We start from the raw sequence: 13,306 nt of genomic DNA on the forward strand, positions 1-13,306 counted from the left end.
AATAGATTTTTTTTCACTCCAGAGAAGTGACTCATATTTTCAGAGTAAAAAAAAAATGGAAATTTTTATAAATATTTTACACTTGATCTAGCCTTGTAAAATTCACGTCTTCCTGGCCCAAAAGCACTTCAATAAACTCTGGGGATACAATAAGCTCTGGAAAGTGCCTCACAACAATTCTAGGTGTCCAGAAACCGAATTCTGCCATACATCTATCACTCCATTTTCTACCACATTCTTAAAAGCCAGCACCACTGGAAGCAAGAGAACTTGCTGGCTATAAGTTGCTGCATTAGCCCACGGGATTCTCCAACATGTCAGTGCATCACAGGTGTGAAAATGGGTCCAATTTTCTGTGCCATGAGGCAGCCCAAACTGCACTGGCCTGTCTGGCAGTGTTCATTACTAATTAGCTGGCTTGGTTTTCCTCATCTTTCCTTTTTCTGACATTATTCTCTGTTGACTGTGCTCACTTAATATATTTTTTAAAGTATCTTTCTGTGAAAAATAGAGCAGGGAATTTTGTTACTGCAACGATTTACACACACACGTGCACATAGTTTTTTTTTTTTTTCATACAGGCACAGCAAGAATAAGAAGAATAAACAAACCTATAAAGCTCTTAGGATATCTTTATTTAAAAGGGCTATTAATTGAAATACTAGTTGAGTGTCCAACTCTGATGAAAAGGTAAAGAAAAATGTGATACAAATATGTGGTTTCTGCACACATCTCTCAAGGTGGTAAGGTGAGAAAAATAAATCTGTACATAAGATATAGAAACTTAATATGAAAAATCAATTAAAAAGATCCTACCTTCATTGTTTAAATTTATTTAAAGAAAACCATAATTGTGAAAGAAAGTAGGATATCGTTTCAAGAAAAAATATTATCTCATTTTAAACCCCGATTATATGCTTTTTATAAGAACAACACCCTAAATATAAGGAAAATATAAATTGAAAGTAAAAGGATGCATATAGCAATCAAAGAAATTAGGAGTTATATTAGTAAGACAATGTAAAATGTAAAACAAAGTCATTGTTAGAAATAAAGAAAAGGATCTATCGTAATGATAAAATATCAATTAAACAGAAAACTATAATTATGTAATTCAAGTTATATACACTAATAATATCTTCAAAATTCATAAAACAAAAGTCTAATATGGAATATATTGTTGTGTATGAAACATTTACTAAAATAGACAATATGCTAGGCCATAATCATATATAAACATATTACAAACAACATAAAATTGTGCAAAGTAAGTTTTCTGAATACAGTGGAATTAGATTAAGAATCGATGACAAAAGCAATTTAAAAAATTACCAAGTGTTTGAAAATTAAGAAACACAAGTCTAAGTAACCCATGTATAAAAGAATAAATCATAATAAAAATTAGGAAATATTTTTAATTGAGCAATTATGAAAATATGACATTTCCAAACTTATGAACTATACCTAAAGTAAGTGGTCAATAATCAGTAAAGCTTAGAAAGATAAATATTTAAAGATTAAAAAGGAAAAAGTAAAACTAGCATTATTCATCGATAACAGGAATGTGTAAGTTGAAAATCCAAAAGAATCCACAAACAACTAGAATTATAAAGAAATTCAATTAGTTCACTGGATCTACAAAAAATCAATTGCATTTTCATATAATGCAACAACTAATTGCAAAATGAAATTTATAATTACCTATACAATGGCACTAAAACATCAACTCTCAAGAAAAACATCTGAAAAAAAAGATTTCTTACTGAAAACTACACTACACTATTGAGAGAATTGAAGGTAATCTAAATAACATTAGCTTTGGGTTAGATTCATGGGTTGCTAATGGATTGGAAGATCCAATATTGTTATCTATCATGTCATATCTCTTCAAACTGATCTACAGACTCATAATAGTACAATAAAAATCCCAGCAGTTGTGTGTGTGTGTGTGTGTGTGTGTGTGTGTGTGTGTGTGTGTAAATCGACAAACTGATTCCAAGTTTTATATAAAAATGTAGAGGAATGAAAATAGCCAATTTTGAAGGAGAAAAAGTAGTAGGATTTACATTATATATAATGTACAAAATGTTGGAGGATTCATTATATATCAAGACACGTTTCAGAGCTACAGAAATTAAATAGGTTGATACTGGGACAAAGACTAATAGACTAACAGAACAGGACAGAAATCAAGCCACACTTACTTATGGCTGCCCAATTTACAGCAAGGCACCGTTACCATTCAGTGTGAAATTCTGCTACTCACAACATGATTGAATCTCACAGGTATAATGTTAAATGCAGACATCTATACGAAGGTCAAGAACAAGCAAAACTTATCTATAGTCATAGAAGTCAAATATTGGTTACCTTTGTGGAGTTTATTGACTGGAAAGGACATAAGAAACTCTTCTGGGGTAGTCATAATGTTGTGTATTTTTATCTGGATGTTAGTTTCATGTGTGGAATACATATGTTAAAATCCATCAAGATGAACAATTAAGTTTTATTCACTTTATATATGTTATACCTCAATTTTAAAAAGTCAAACACAATGAGAAGCTTTCAAAGAAAGGAATCGACAGCAAGGAAATAAGAAACAAAACCAGAGAATTGTGAAACAGAAACAGAAGAAATTGGAAAGACTTCCAGAAAGAGAGGAATGACCAGCAGAGGTGAGGGTCAGGTGGAGGAACTAGAGTCCACTGGGTTCAACACCAAAGAGGTCTTAATAAGACCTTTTCATGAAATGGAAGAATGGAAGAGCTGAGTCCAGTTTTTGTGACTGGAGGGGAAGAAGGCACTACAAAGAACTGTAGCACATTACCTCTTGCTCCCCAGACAAGAAAAGAAAGAGGATGGTAGCCAGGGAAGCATGTGGGGTTAAAGAACAGTGTTTCAATTTAAGTGTAAATGAGACCGTGGATTATTCCTTAATATCTATGGAAATTACTTCTAGTCCATATAAACCTAACTGGATCTCAAATGTTAAAATCAGCAAAGAAATTTCTCCTCTGTTGTTTTTGTTTATTTGATCAGAAGACAGAATATATACTTCCAATGAAATTTGGAAAACTACAAACTAAAATTTGAATTACTCAACTCTTTAATAAAAATTAACCACCCACAGAAAAGTCTGTTTAAACATATCTAAGGAAAAGTTTACAGAATTAAATGCCCTGGAAATACACACTAAAATAAAACCTTCAACTCAATAGCTCTTTTATCTTCTCTCTACCAATCCATGTGAAATGTTATCTTATGTAGGCTGATAATTGCTAAGTGATTTTTTATTGTTCCTTGAAAGTTCAGTGCTGTTATAAATATTTCGGTATTTTTTTTTCCCTCTAAGTACCTCTTTTTCTGGAAACTTACAGTGATATAAAGAAGAAATATAACTTTATTATAGTTGCCTATTTGTACCACATTAAGTTCATAAAAGTTCTAGAAAAAAAATCCAGGATTAATCGTAGTTTTACTTCATGAGCAACACCAGCAATACTCATGCACAGAAATATACCTGCCTCCCTCCCAGAAAGAATACATAAACAGTAAATGACTTACTATAATGTGCTGATAAGGATCTATAAATGACATCTTGGTTTCAATTACAGGAAATCTCTTCACACTTCAAAGGTCTTCTCTGGTACTCTAACTTCTTTAAAACCTACAAAAATAAACAATCATTATTGTTCAGCTTCCTCTTGATGTAGTTCCAAGATTTAAATGATGATGGGTATATGAATCTTAGGAAGTAAAAGTCTGCCCAAAGGGACCAAATAGATTGAGTTCTCTAATTGTTTATATGAGTGGGTTTACACACAGAACTTAGGGAAAGGATAAACATATTTTAATAGTACAGTTTAATTTCCATATTTATTTGTTCAACTTTATTCTGTGAATAATTATTAAGAAACTTCAGGGTTGTTGTTTTTTTTTTGTATTTGCCAAGTGTTTTATGAGAAATTCATCAAAATTACGGAAAATTAAAATTATTTTTGTACTGTTTATAATTAAAAAGCCATATGCCATTGTTTTCGCAGTTGGGTCATCATTATATAAATTCACAATAAGAAAGGAATATTTTTCACTGTAATTATATATCAAGAATTTAAGAAATATATTTATGTTGAATTTCAACTTTAGTGCTGATATTTTAAGGAAATGTTTGTTCGTTTTAAGGTACCAGTTTAATTTGGAAGCAGTTAAATAAGAACTATTTTAATGGAAAAATACTCTCCATGTTTTGCTTTGTTCTACAATTACTTTACATTATTAAAATAAAATAAAAGAAAATATTCAATGAACACCCTTATTCTTTCATCACAGACTTTTTCCTTGAGACTTTATAAACAACACATATATTTTAGCATTCTATATATCACAACTAACTAGAAACATCTTTTCATATGCCTTTACTATTTGTGTTTAATATGTAAGTTCTAAAATATGTTTTGTTTTCAAAATAGAATTTGTTTCAAATTTTTAAACTGTCCTTTCTTTTTAAACATCACATTTTTTAAATCTTAAAAGATGATCCATGCTCATCATCACAAACATGAGCTATTGAAGTGAATAAAAAATAAAGTATAATCACTATTTTTATTTTGATGAGTATCCCTCCAGACTACTTTAATGCATATCCATAAATTTAGAGTAAAAAGAAAAAGAGAGAATGTTAATTTTTTTTTAACATAAATGTGATCTCATGCCCTTGGTTTGTTAAACTCCATCTTATTTTTCAAGCAAAAAAGAATAATATGTATTTATTATTTTTAAAGACCTTATTTTTTAGAGCAGTTTTAGATTCACAGAGGAAGGTAGAGAGATTTGCCACATATGCCTGGCCCACTCACCACATGCACAGCCTTCCCCATTATCAACATCCACCACCAAAGTGGTACATTTGTTACAGTTGATAATCCTATATTTACACATCCTAATCATCCAAAGTCCATAGTTTACCTTAAGTTCACTCTTGGTGTTGTACATTCTATGGGTTTTGACAAATTTATAATAGCATATATCCATCTTTTATTATAGTATCTTAAAAGTATTTACGCTGCACTAAAAATTTTCTATGTTCTGCCTATTTATCTTCTTTGTCCCCCAAATGTGGCAATCACCTATTTTTCTACTCTGTCCAGAGTTTTGCCTTTTCCAAAATGTCGTGGAGTTGAAATCATATGGTATATATGTAGCCTTTTCAGATTGTCTCCTTTCACTTAAGTAGTATGCATTTAAGTCTTCTCTGTGTCTTTTCATGACTTGCTAACTCATTTCTTTTCAGCAGGGAGTAATATTCCATTGTCTTGATGTACCTCAGTTTATCCATTCACCTGCTGAAGGAATCTTGGTCGCTATAAAATTGTGACAATTGTGAATAAAGCTGCTATAAACATCTGTGTGAAAGCTTTTGAGTGTTGAGTTTTCGACTCCTTTGGGTAAATATCAAGGAGCATGATTGCTGGATTGTATGGTAAGACTATGTTTAGTTTTATAAGAAACCACCAATGAATGAGACTATTAGAAATAAAGGTCTATAAAATGATGGAAAGAGGCAAAAATCAGAACTAGAGAATAACCCGAGGCCTGAGCTCTAAAAAGGAGCTAGCCATAGAGGGTGGGGAGGGAGTGGGTTTGGAATATATTCTTCCAGTTGGGACTTTTGAGAAATTGAAAGAAGAGTGGCTAGCAAGTGGTCAGCAAAAGCAAAAGAGGCTTATGATGATATTGGAAATATAGGTGGGGCAGATCACGTAGGGCTTGTAGGCAACTACTGTTCACCTAGATCAAGCTCATCCACGCTTCAGGACTCAGCTTAAATGTCTCTTCCACAGAGAAGTCTTTCATGATCTTCGGAATATGTGTGGTCTGCCTGTTACTGGTTCCATTTGCACTTTGTAATTGTCCTTCAAGCCTTTCATTCCACTTACACATTGTCTACCTTTCCTGAGAGAACTAAAGATGCATAAAGTCAGTGACCATATTTATCTTGTTCATAGAATTATCTCTAGTGCCTAGCGCAGCACCTAAAATATAGCTGGATGGATGGATAGATGGATAAATGTTACTCAATGCCAGGTTTATGAAGGAAATTCACAGAATAGTACTCCTTCATTCCTAACGATTCTTAACATCAAAGAATGTTAAATATCAATCTCTAATTAAAAATATAAAAAAAGCAGAACAAGTGAAATTCCAGAAGGGGTGAGACTACTATTTAAAATGTTTAGAGGAAATATGTTGTTAGAGCCCAAATTTGCTGTCGGCAACTTAATTTCCTCTTTTCATTTCCAGCAACTCCATTTATAATCAATGTGTTCAGCACCTATTAACCACTATTGTAACTACTGTATCTTGCAGCAAGACCTGGATAGATACTCCCCCAATATTAAATTCAAAAGAGGGAAATATGCTTAAGATACCAAACTATTAGGTTAGAAACTACATGGTAGGTAGATATCAACAAACATGACTAGTGGCATTGAATTCTAGAGCAACTAATTCCCTTTTACTCTTTAAATCCATCCCGGGTTAGTTCTTTTTCTATCTTGATGGAAACTTAGCCTCAGAACTTTTCTGGTAACAATTGGATATATATGAGATATATTATATGTGTATGTATCTCATATATACCCATATATATATATATATACACACACATATATACACACACGTATCAATAATATGTGTGTATATATATAATTTTTAATGAATTCAGAAGTTAAAATGCTGGGCCTATGTAGCCATCTGAATTTAACTTGATTTGGAGTTGAAGTTTTTCTCCCCCCCAAGTTTTAGCCTATTGGAATGGGTGAGGTCACTGACTTTTTCTCTTCCCCATCTACTTCCCAAGCTTTACAGTCCTGATTTTTAACCTCGTATGGTTGCAGAAGGTTGAAGGGGGGGAGATAAAAGTTACTATTTCATGATACCATTGTAAGCTACTTTTGTGATCTCTGGGCCTGGTACATGATAAAGCTCATTCTTTTATACATGGCTGGTTTTGTGGGTTTTTCTGAGATCACGTCCCTGTAGTCTCTGGCCTGTACCGATGCATTTCTATTCTAGCTGAGGTCTTGTGCTTTCTTCTATAGCTCCTCAATGCATCCTGCAGTCCACTTCCACACATCTTATTCTGAGGTTCTTTCGCCCTACCAAGAAAAACCCTGGTATAGGATTTAAGATTAAGGGTTCTCTTTTGTCCATAGAGAATACTCATAAGTGTATCTTTTCTTCCAACAAGCTCTGAGAACGCAATTACTTCCCAAATGAAACACTCTGTTCTGCTACCTGTGTCCCTTTATATTTCACAAGCATTAATAAACACCAGCCCACTGCAGGAGACTCATATTAAACCCTCTGATAAATTTTCTGAGTAGTTTCCTTAAAGGCCTCTCTTGTGATTGGTTGTTAGGAGGTATATTCCTCCCAGATCTCTTCACCAAGGGAAGAAGGGCTCTACCTCCAAGAAGTGGTCTCCAAAACAAACAAACAAACAACAACAACTCTTTCAAAGTCCTCCCCACATTTCTACTATTCCAATCGTTTATTACTTGTAAGGTATGTATGAGGTTTTACAGTAAAATAATGTTTACATCCACCTGCTTTCTGCTTTTTTTCAAAATGTAAAGGAGTAGGCTGCATCACAACTCATTTTAGAGATATCTTAGGTCTTTTATCTTAAGATCTTGGCCAACACTTCCACTTTAAAATTCAATATATATGTGGGCCAACTTCCAAAATGGCAGAGTGAGAAACTTGGGTAATTTTCTCTGCAAAAACCACTGAACAAAGTGGTTAGAATTATCACAAAAAACAATTTCGGAAACTGACCAAAAGACATGCAACAGATAAAAATCATTTGTTTTCTTTTAAAAAAATCTACTAAATCTCAATAAGAACAGTGGGAGTCTGTGACATTTTAGCAAGGGGCTGCTCCTACCCCCACCACCACTGGTGTTCTGCAAAATGGAAGTTCTATCTGGAGGGCAGAGTAGCCCTGAGGAGTTGTGCGGGGAGGGCACGGGATGGGGGGAAGCATATTTTCAGGAAAGCATAAAAAATGCTACTATGTCCAGGGATGTTTTCAAAAACAATAGAGATGCAATAGCAAACTATTAGGAAAGTTTAGTGTATAGGATCCATACTGGTTGTAGCAAGCAACAAAACATCAGACCAGCCAGAAATCTCATAGGGAGCTCTGGAAAAGGAGACAAGCAGAGAGAGCTTTGCTGAGGCCCACTTATTCCTGGTGGTCTGGAAGACAGTGTGTATATGCAAGACAGCACCTGATAAGAAGCAAGCTCAGAGGACCCTAGCAGGCTACTTGCTAAATGTGGTTTTGTGAATGCAGAAAGTAAAAACCAGAGAGGACTTACAAATTCCCTGTATTTTGAAAGCATTCACCAGGCCACATGCAGATTAATCAGCAAAGGTTGAAGCTTTACTTGCTCAAGTGTTAAAGCAATCATTTGGCCATTCACTGGATGACAGTAAGCTATCCTGACTCAGGGGTCACTCTCTAACCAGGCTTAAAAATAAAAACAGATGAAAAGTAAAACTGAGCTGGCTCTTCAGAGACTGAATATCATAGGGGAAAACTCCACAGAATGAGGTGAGGAAAGTCATTAAAACAAACAGCAACAGTAACCTCTCCAGAGGGAGAGTCAGAATCCAGAGTTGCTACAACATATAAGCTATTATTTTCAATTTTCAGCAACAAATAAATAAATAAATACACACGACAACAACAACGAACAAATTTTTTCTTAAAAGAAGGAAAATGTGAGCCATACTCAGGGAAAAAAAAGCAGTCAATAATAACTATTTCAGAGAGACTCTAGATTATAAATCTAGCAGACAAATATTTCAAAGCATCTGTTACACATATGTTTGCAGAACTAGAGAAAACAATGCTTAAAGAATCAAAGGAAAGTATGACACAATAACATAGCAAATAAAGAATAGCAATAAAGAGATTATAGACATTAGAAAAAATAACCACATGGAAATTCTGGAGTTAAAACATAATTGAAATGACAAATTCACTTATGAGAGAGGATCAACAGCAAATTTGAGCTGGAAGAAGCATCAGTGAATTTAAAGATACATCAATAGAAATTATTTGAAGAACAGAAATAAAAATAAAAATAATGAAGAAAAATGAACAGCCTCAAAAACTGGGAGACGACATTGAGTATATTGATGTATATGTAATGGGAATTTCAGAAAAGAGGAGAGAGAAAAAAAGGAAAGAAAAAATATCTGAAGAAAGAGTAGTGAAAATTTTCCCAAATTTGATTAAAAACCTGGCAAAAAGCTCAATCAATTCCAAGTGGGACAAATACAAAGAGATTCAAACCTAGACACATCATAGTCGATCTCTTGAGAATCCAAGGCAAAAAGAAAATCTCGGATGTAGCAAGAAAAAAATGTTTATCACATAAAAGGTCATTGAAATAAAATTAATAGGTGACTTTTCATCAGAACAATGGAGACTTGAAGGCCATGGGATGGCATATTCAAGGTGCTAAAAGAATAGAACTACCAACCAAGAATACTATATCCAAAACAACTACCCTTCGATTAAGAAGGAAAAATAAAGACATTTCTACGACAATAAAAACTAAAAAAAATTTTCGATTGGGGATATGCATTATAAGGTATAGTGAAGAACATTCAGACTGAAAGGAAGTTATACCAGACAGTAACTCAAATCCACACAGAGATAGAGAGCACTGAGAAAAGTAAGTATATAGACAATTTTTTAAAATGGTATAAATATATATTTTTTTCTCTTTTCTTCTCTTAACTGATTTAAAAGTCAACTGCACAAAATAACAATTATAAAATTGCATTGTTGGGCTTATTTAAAGATGTGATACATATGAAAATACTAGTACAAATGTGTGAGGAGAGACTGGAGCTATAATGGAGTAAGGAAATAACACCAGATGGTAACTGAATCCACGGGAAGAAATAAACAGTACCAGAAACAGTAAATACATAGGTCAAAATAAAGTATTCTATAAATATGGTTTTTCTCTTTTCTTCTCTAAGCTTCTTTAAAAGATATAGAAGGTATAAATCAATAAATTACAATAACTATTATTGTGTTTATAACATATATAGACAATATATATGATAATAATAGCAAAGGAGTGTGGATGGGTTGGAACCATATTAGATCGACATTTCTATGCTGTACTAGAATTAAGTTCTTATATATTTGAAGCAAATTGTAATAAATTAAGATGCATCAAGACATCATTCCTAGAACAATCACTAAGAAATTCACTCAGAAACATAGATAACGCATGAACAAAGGAACAAAAATGGTCCACTAGAAAATATCTAGTTAAAACAGAGAACAGAGGAACAAAAAAGAAATGAGACATATAGAAAACAGAAAGCAAGAGGGCAGATGGAAATCTAACCGTAACTATAATAAGATTAAATGTGAGTGGATTCAACACTCCAATCAAAAGGCAAAAGTTGTCGAAATCCAAGTAAGGTGTATAGTTTAGTTAATAGCATTGTATACCAGTGTTGGTTTCCTGCTTTTGATAATATACCATGGTTATGTAAGATGATACATTGGGGGAGTCTGGGTAAAGGCTGTTTGCGAACACTATAATATTTTTGCAATTTCTTAAATTATTTCAAAATAAAAAAGTTATGTAAAAAGTCCAATACATGTAGATAGATCTAATTTATAGGTACACTTTTCATTCCAAAGTTATGTTTGAAATAAGTAGCAAAGCAGTTATACAAGAAAATTATTGTTCATTTTCTTCCGGATAACCATTGGTCATTGTTGTCAGACAGTGACGGTATTTTCGATTCTAGTTACGAAAAGGCACCCACTCATCTTTTTCCCCCTAAACTGTTAATGGTAGCAATAGATATTTTAGGTTTCTGTGGAATTAAGGCATTTCTGTCACGCTAGTCACATTCTCTAGTTACGTTAAACTAGGAAAATGTATTTCTTCCCACAATTAGCTCAGTCCTGGAAACCTTATTGCAAACAGGTTGCACAACCATTATCATGAATGTTCATAAAACGGTAGGGGTTTTTGTTGTTGTTTTGTTTTGTTTTTTACAACTAAGCTGCAATAATGAGTTTTAATAACTAGTCTCGGTGAATGTACAGTCTTTCAAGTCTAAAACAAGAGCTATGAAGGTATGGTTTCTTTTTTTTTTCTTTCTTTCTCTCCTTTTAATTTTTAGTTTTTGGCTCCCCTGTAATTAGAAATGCCTGGATGGATACTAATGAGAGATAAATTTGGATACGCTTTTCAAGATACACTTGTCTATGCGAATGCAACAGTTGGTTTTCAATGAATGGTTAATAATAGTATGTGGTCTGCCCAAAACCCTTTAGTCATGTTGTCAGGGCAAGACGGATTTCTCTGGGAAAAATGAACAAGAACCAGACACACAGACTAGAGTGCTTTGTCAATTCTCTTTCCCTGCATCGTGTGCTAGGACAACAGGAAAATAAAGGGCTATTATTAGGTTTGCGGTAACTGGAAGAAAGAAGGATGAGAACGCAAAGGATCCTTTTCCCTGTCCTCCATTTCATCATGTAACAGAGCAGAGAAGGCAGTAAGAGCCTCGGCCTTGAAGCAGTGGCAGGCTTCTCTCCTGGAGCCAGACTGAGCCAAGTTCAAGCCTGTCTCCTCCTTTTTCTGACTGCGTGATCCCGACCCTCAGTTTCCTTATCATGAAAATGGGGAAACAACCCCCATACACTTCACAGAGGCAGCGGGAGGATAAAATGAGAAAATGTATGCCAATCATCAAGCACAGTGCCTAGCAGGTCACAAACATATAAAATTATTATTTGTTATTAGTATTGTAGTTTATGAAACCGATGCTTTTCCCCAAACTGCCACAACTCCCTGAGACTTCTTTGGCTCTTTGGAGATTTCTAAGAAATTCAAGCAGCGAATTTGTTCATGACCTTTTAGAAAGACTGAGTACTTTCTCATATGCGATAATGAGTTTTAATAGAGATTTTAAAATACTGCTGTTTCTGATCTGTTAAAATTTTTTAAATAAAAGTATTGGGACACTGACTTGTCTGCTTCCAAGTTCAAAGCTTCGTCCATCACGCCGGATGCAGAGAGATGTTCTCAAAGCAAAGAGCGTTGCACTGCTGTTTCCACCATCCTCATACAGATAGATAGTTACTACGGCATTACTAATGTTGTAAATTCTTCACTTATTTTGCTAGTGCGTTTTTAAAACCTAGACTAAGCAAGAGTCTCATAGCACCAACAGGAACAGAAAAAAGAAGAAACAACAGGAGTTAAGATATGTAAATGAGCTGCTTTGTATTAAAAAAAGTCTCTCAAGCCCTACTCTGAATTTCATACAGAAAACCTGTTAAGAGAATGTTTCCTGTTCCCAGGGAAATCTCAAAGCATGCTACCAGACACAAAGGTCCCAATTAATTAACCAGGTCTGCTTCTTAAGCCAAGGACCCAACAGCACGGAACTTGCTTGCCTCCTGTGTCCCACACACGCCTGGTGTCCACACTGTTCCTGGAGAACTGACTTTTCTTGCTTCATTTTTACTTCCTGGTTTCTGACAGTGCTTCTTTATCTCTCAAATTTGTATTCCTGAACATTCATTATTTAAACAGACAAGAAAACATGAATGGGCTTAAGTGTATAGAAAGGGGAAATGGAAACATTTCCTCCAGGAAAGGTAATGAACAGGAAGCTGCAGCCACCTTGGAGAGGGTCCATCCCACCACAGGCTCCACCCTACCTCAGGCTCCATCCCTCCCACCGCAGGCTCCACCTGTGCTGGCCCCTCCCCACACCTTCTCCACAGGATCGGCTCCACTGGTCCTTCAGGGTTCCCCGTAAACTCATTCTCTGAAGTAAACCACCTCTTAATCTTTCTCCTAGGTTAACACCCTTGTATTTCTCCTTGACATCTCTCACCACAATGTTATATACTATATACTACCATCATAGGGAGTATATGTCTCCTCCAGCTGTAAGAAACATGAGAGAAGTTCTGCCTCTTTCTTCCTGTATTCCTGTGTGGCCCTGAAGAGATCACTCACTTACTGTTGGCTGAAGGATGAATAAACAAACGGGAATTCCTAGGGTATAATGGAGAAAACTGGCCAGACCGTGGATGAGGTCTTGTGTTGAGAAAGAATGGAGGGGAAGTAGAGCCTATTTATAGAACCTAGAATGACAAACTGGAAGATATCTTAGCAGTTGCTAATTTTCTTACTTAATTTTAGAAGTTCACATTTACTGAACGTTTCCCAGGTGC

The 13,306-nt window shown here is 34.6% G+C and overlaps 1 protein-coding gene across 1 annotated transcript in view; it reads right to left on the reverse strand.

Annotated features, from left to right (window-relative positions):
* The window catches only part of PLA2G4A (phospholipase A2 group IVA), a 131,272-nt gene that overhangs the window by 102,918 nt on the left and 15,048 nt on the right, over window positions 1-13,306 (reverse strand). Inside the window, exon 2 of the mRNA XM_011364565.2 lies at window positions 3,565-3,667. Coding sequence (XP_011362867.1) covers window positions 3,565-3,597 — 33 coding nt within the window. The 5' untranslated portion in view covers window positions 3,598-3,667. The remainder of the gene's footprint in view (window positions 1-3,564; window positions 3,668-13,306) is intronic.

Source organism: Pteropus vampyrus, unplaced genomic scaffold (genome assembly GCF_000151845.1).
Source record: "Pteropus vampyrus isolate Shadow unplaced genomic scaffold, Pvam_2.0 Scaffold98, whole genome shotgun sequence".
Taxonomy (NCBI): Eukaryota; Metazoa; Chordata; class Mammalia; order Chiroptera; family Pteropodidae; genus Pteropus; species Pteropus vampyrus.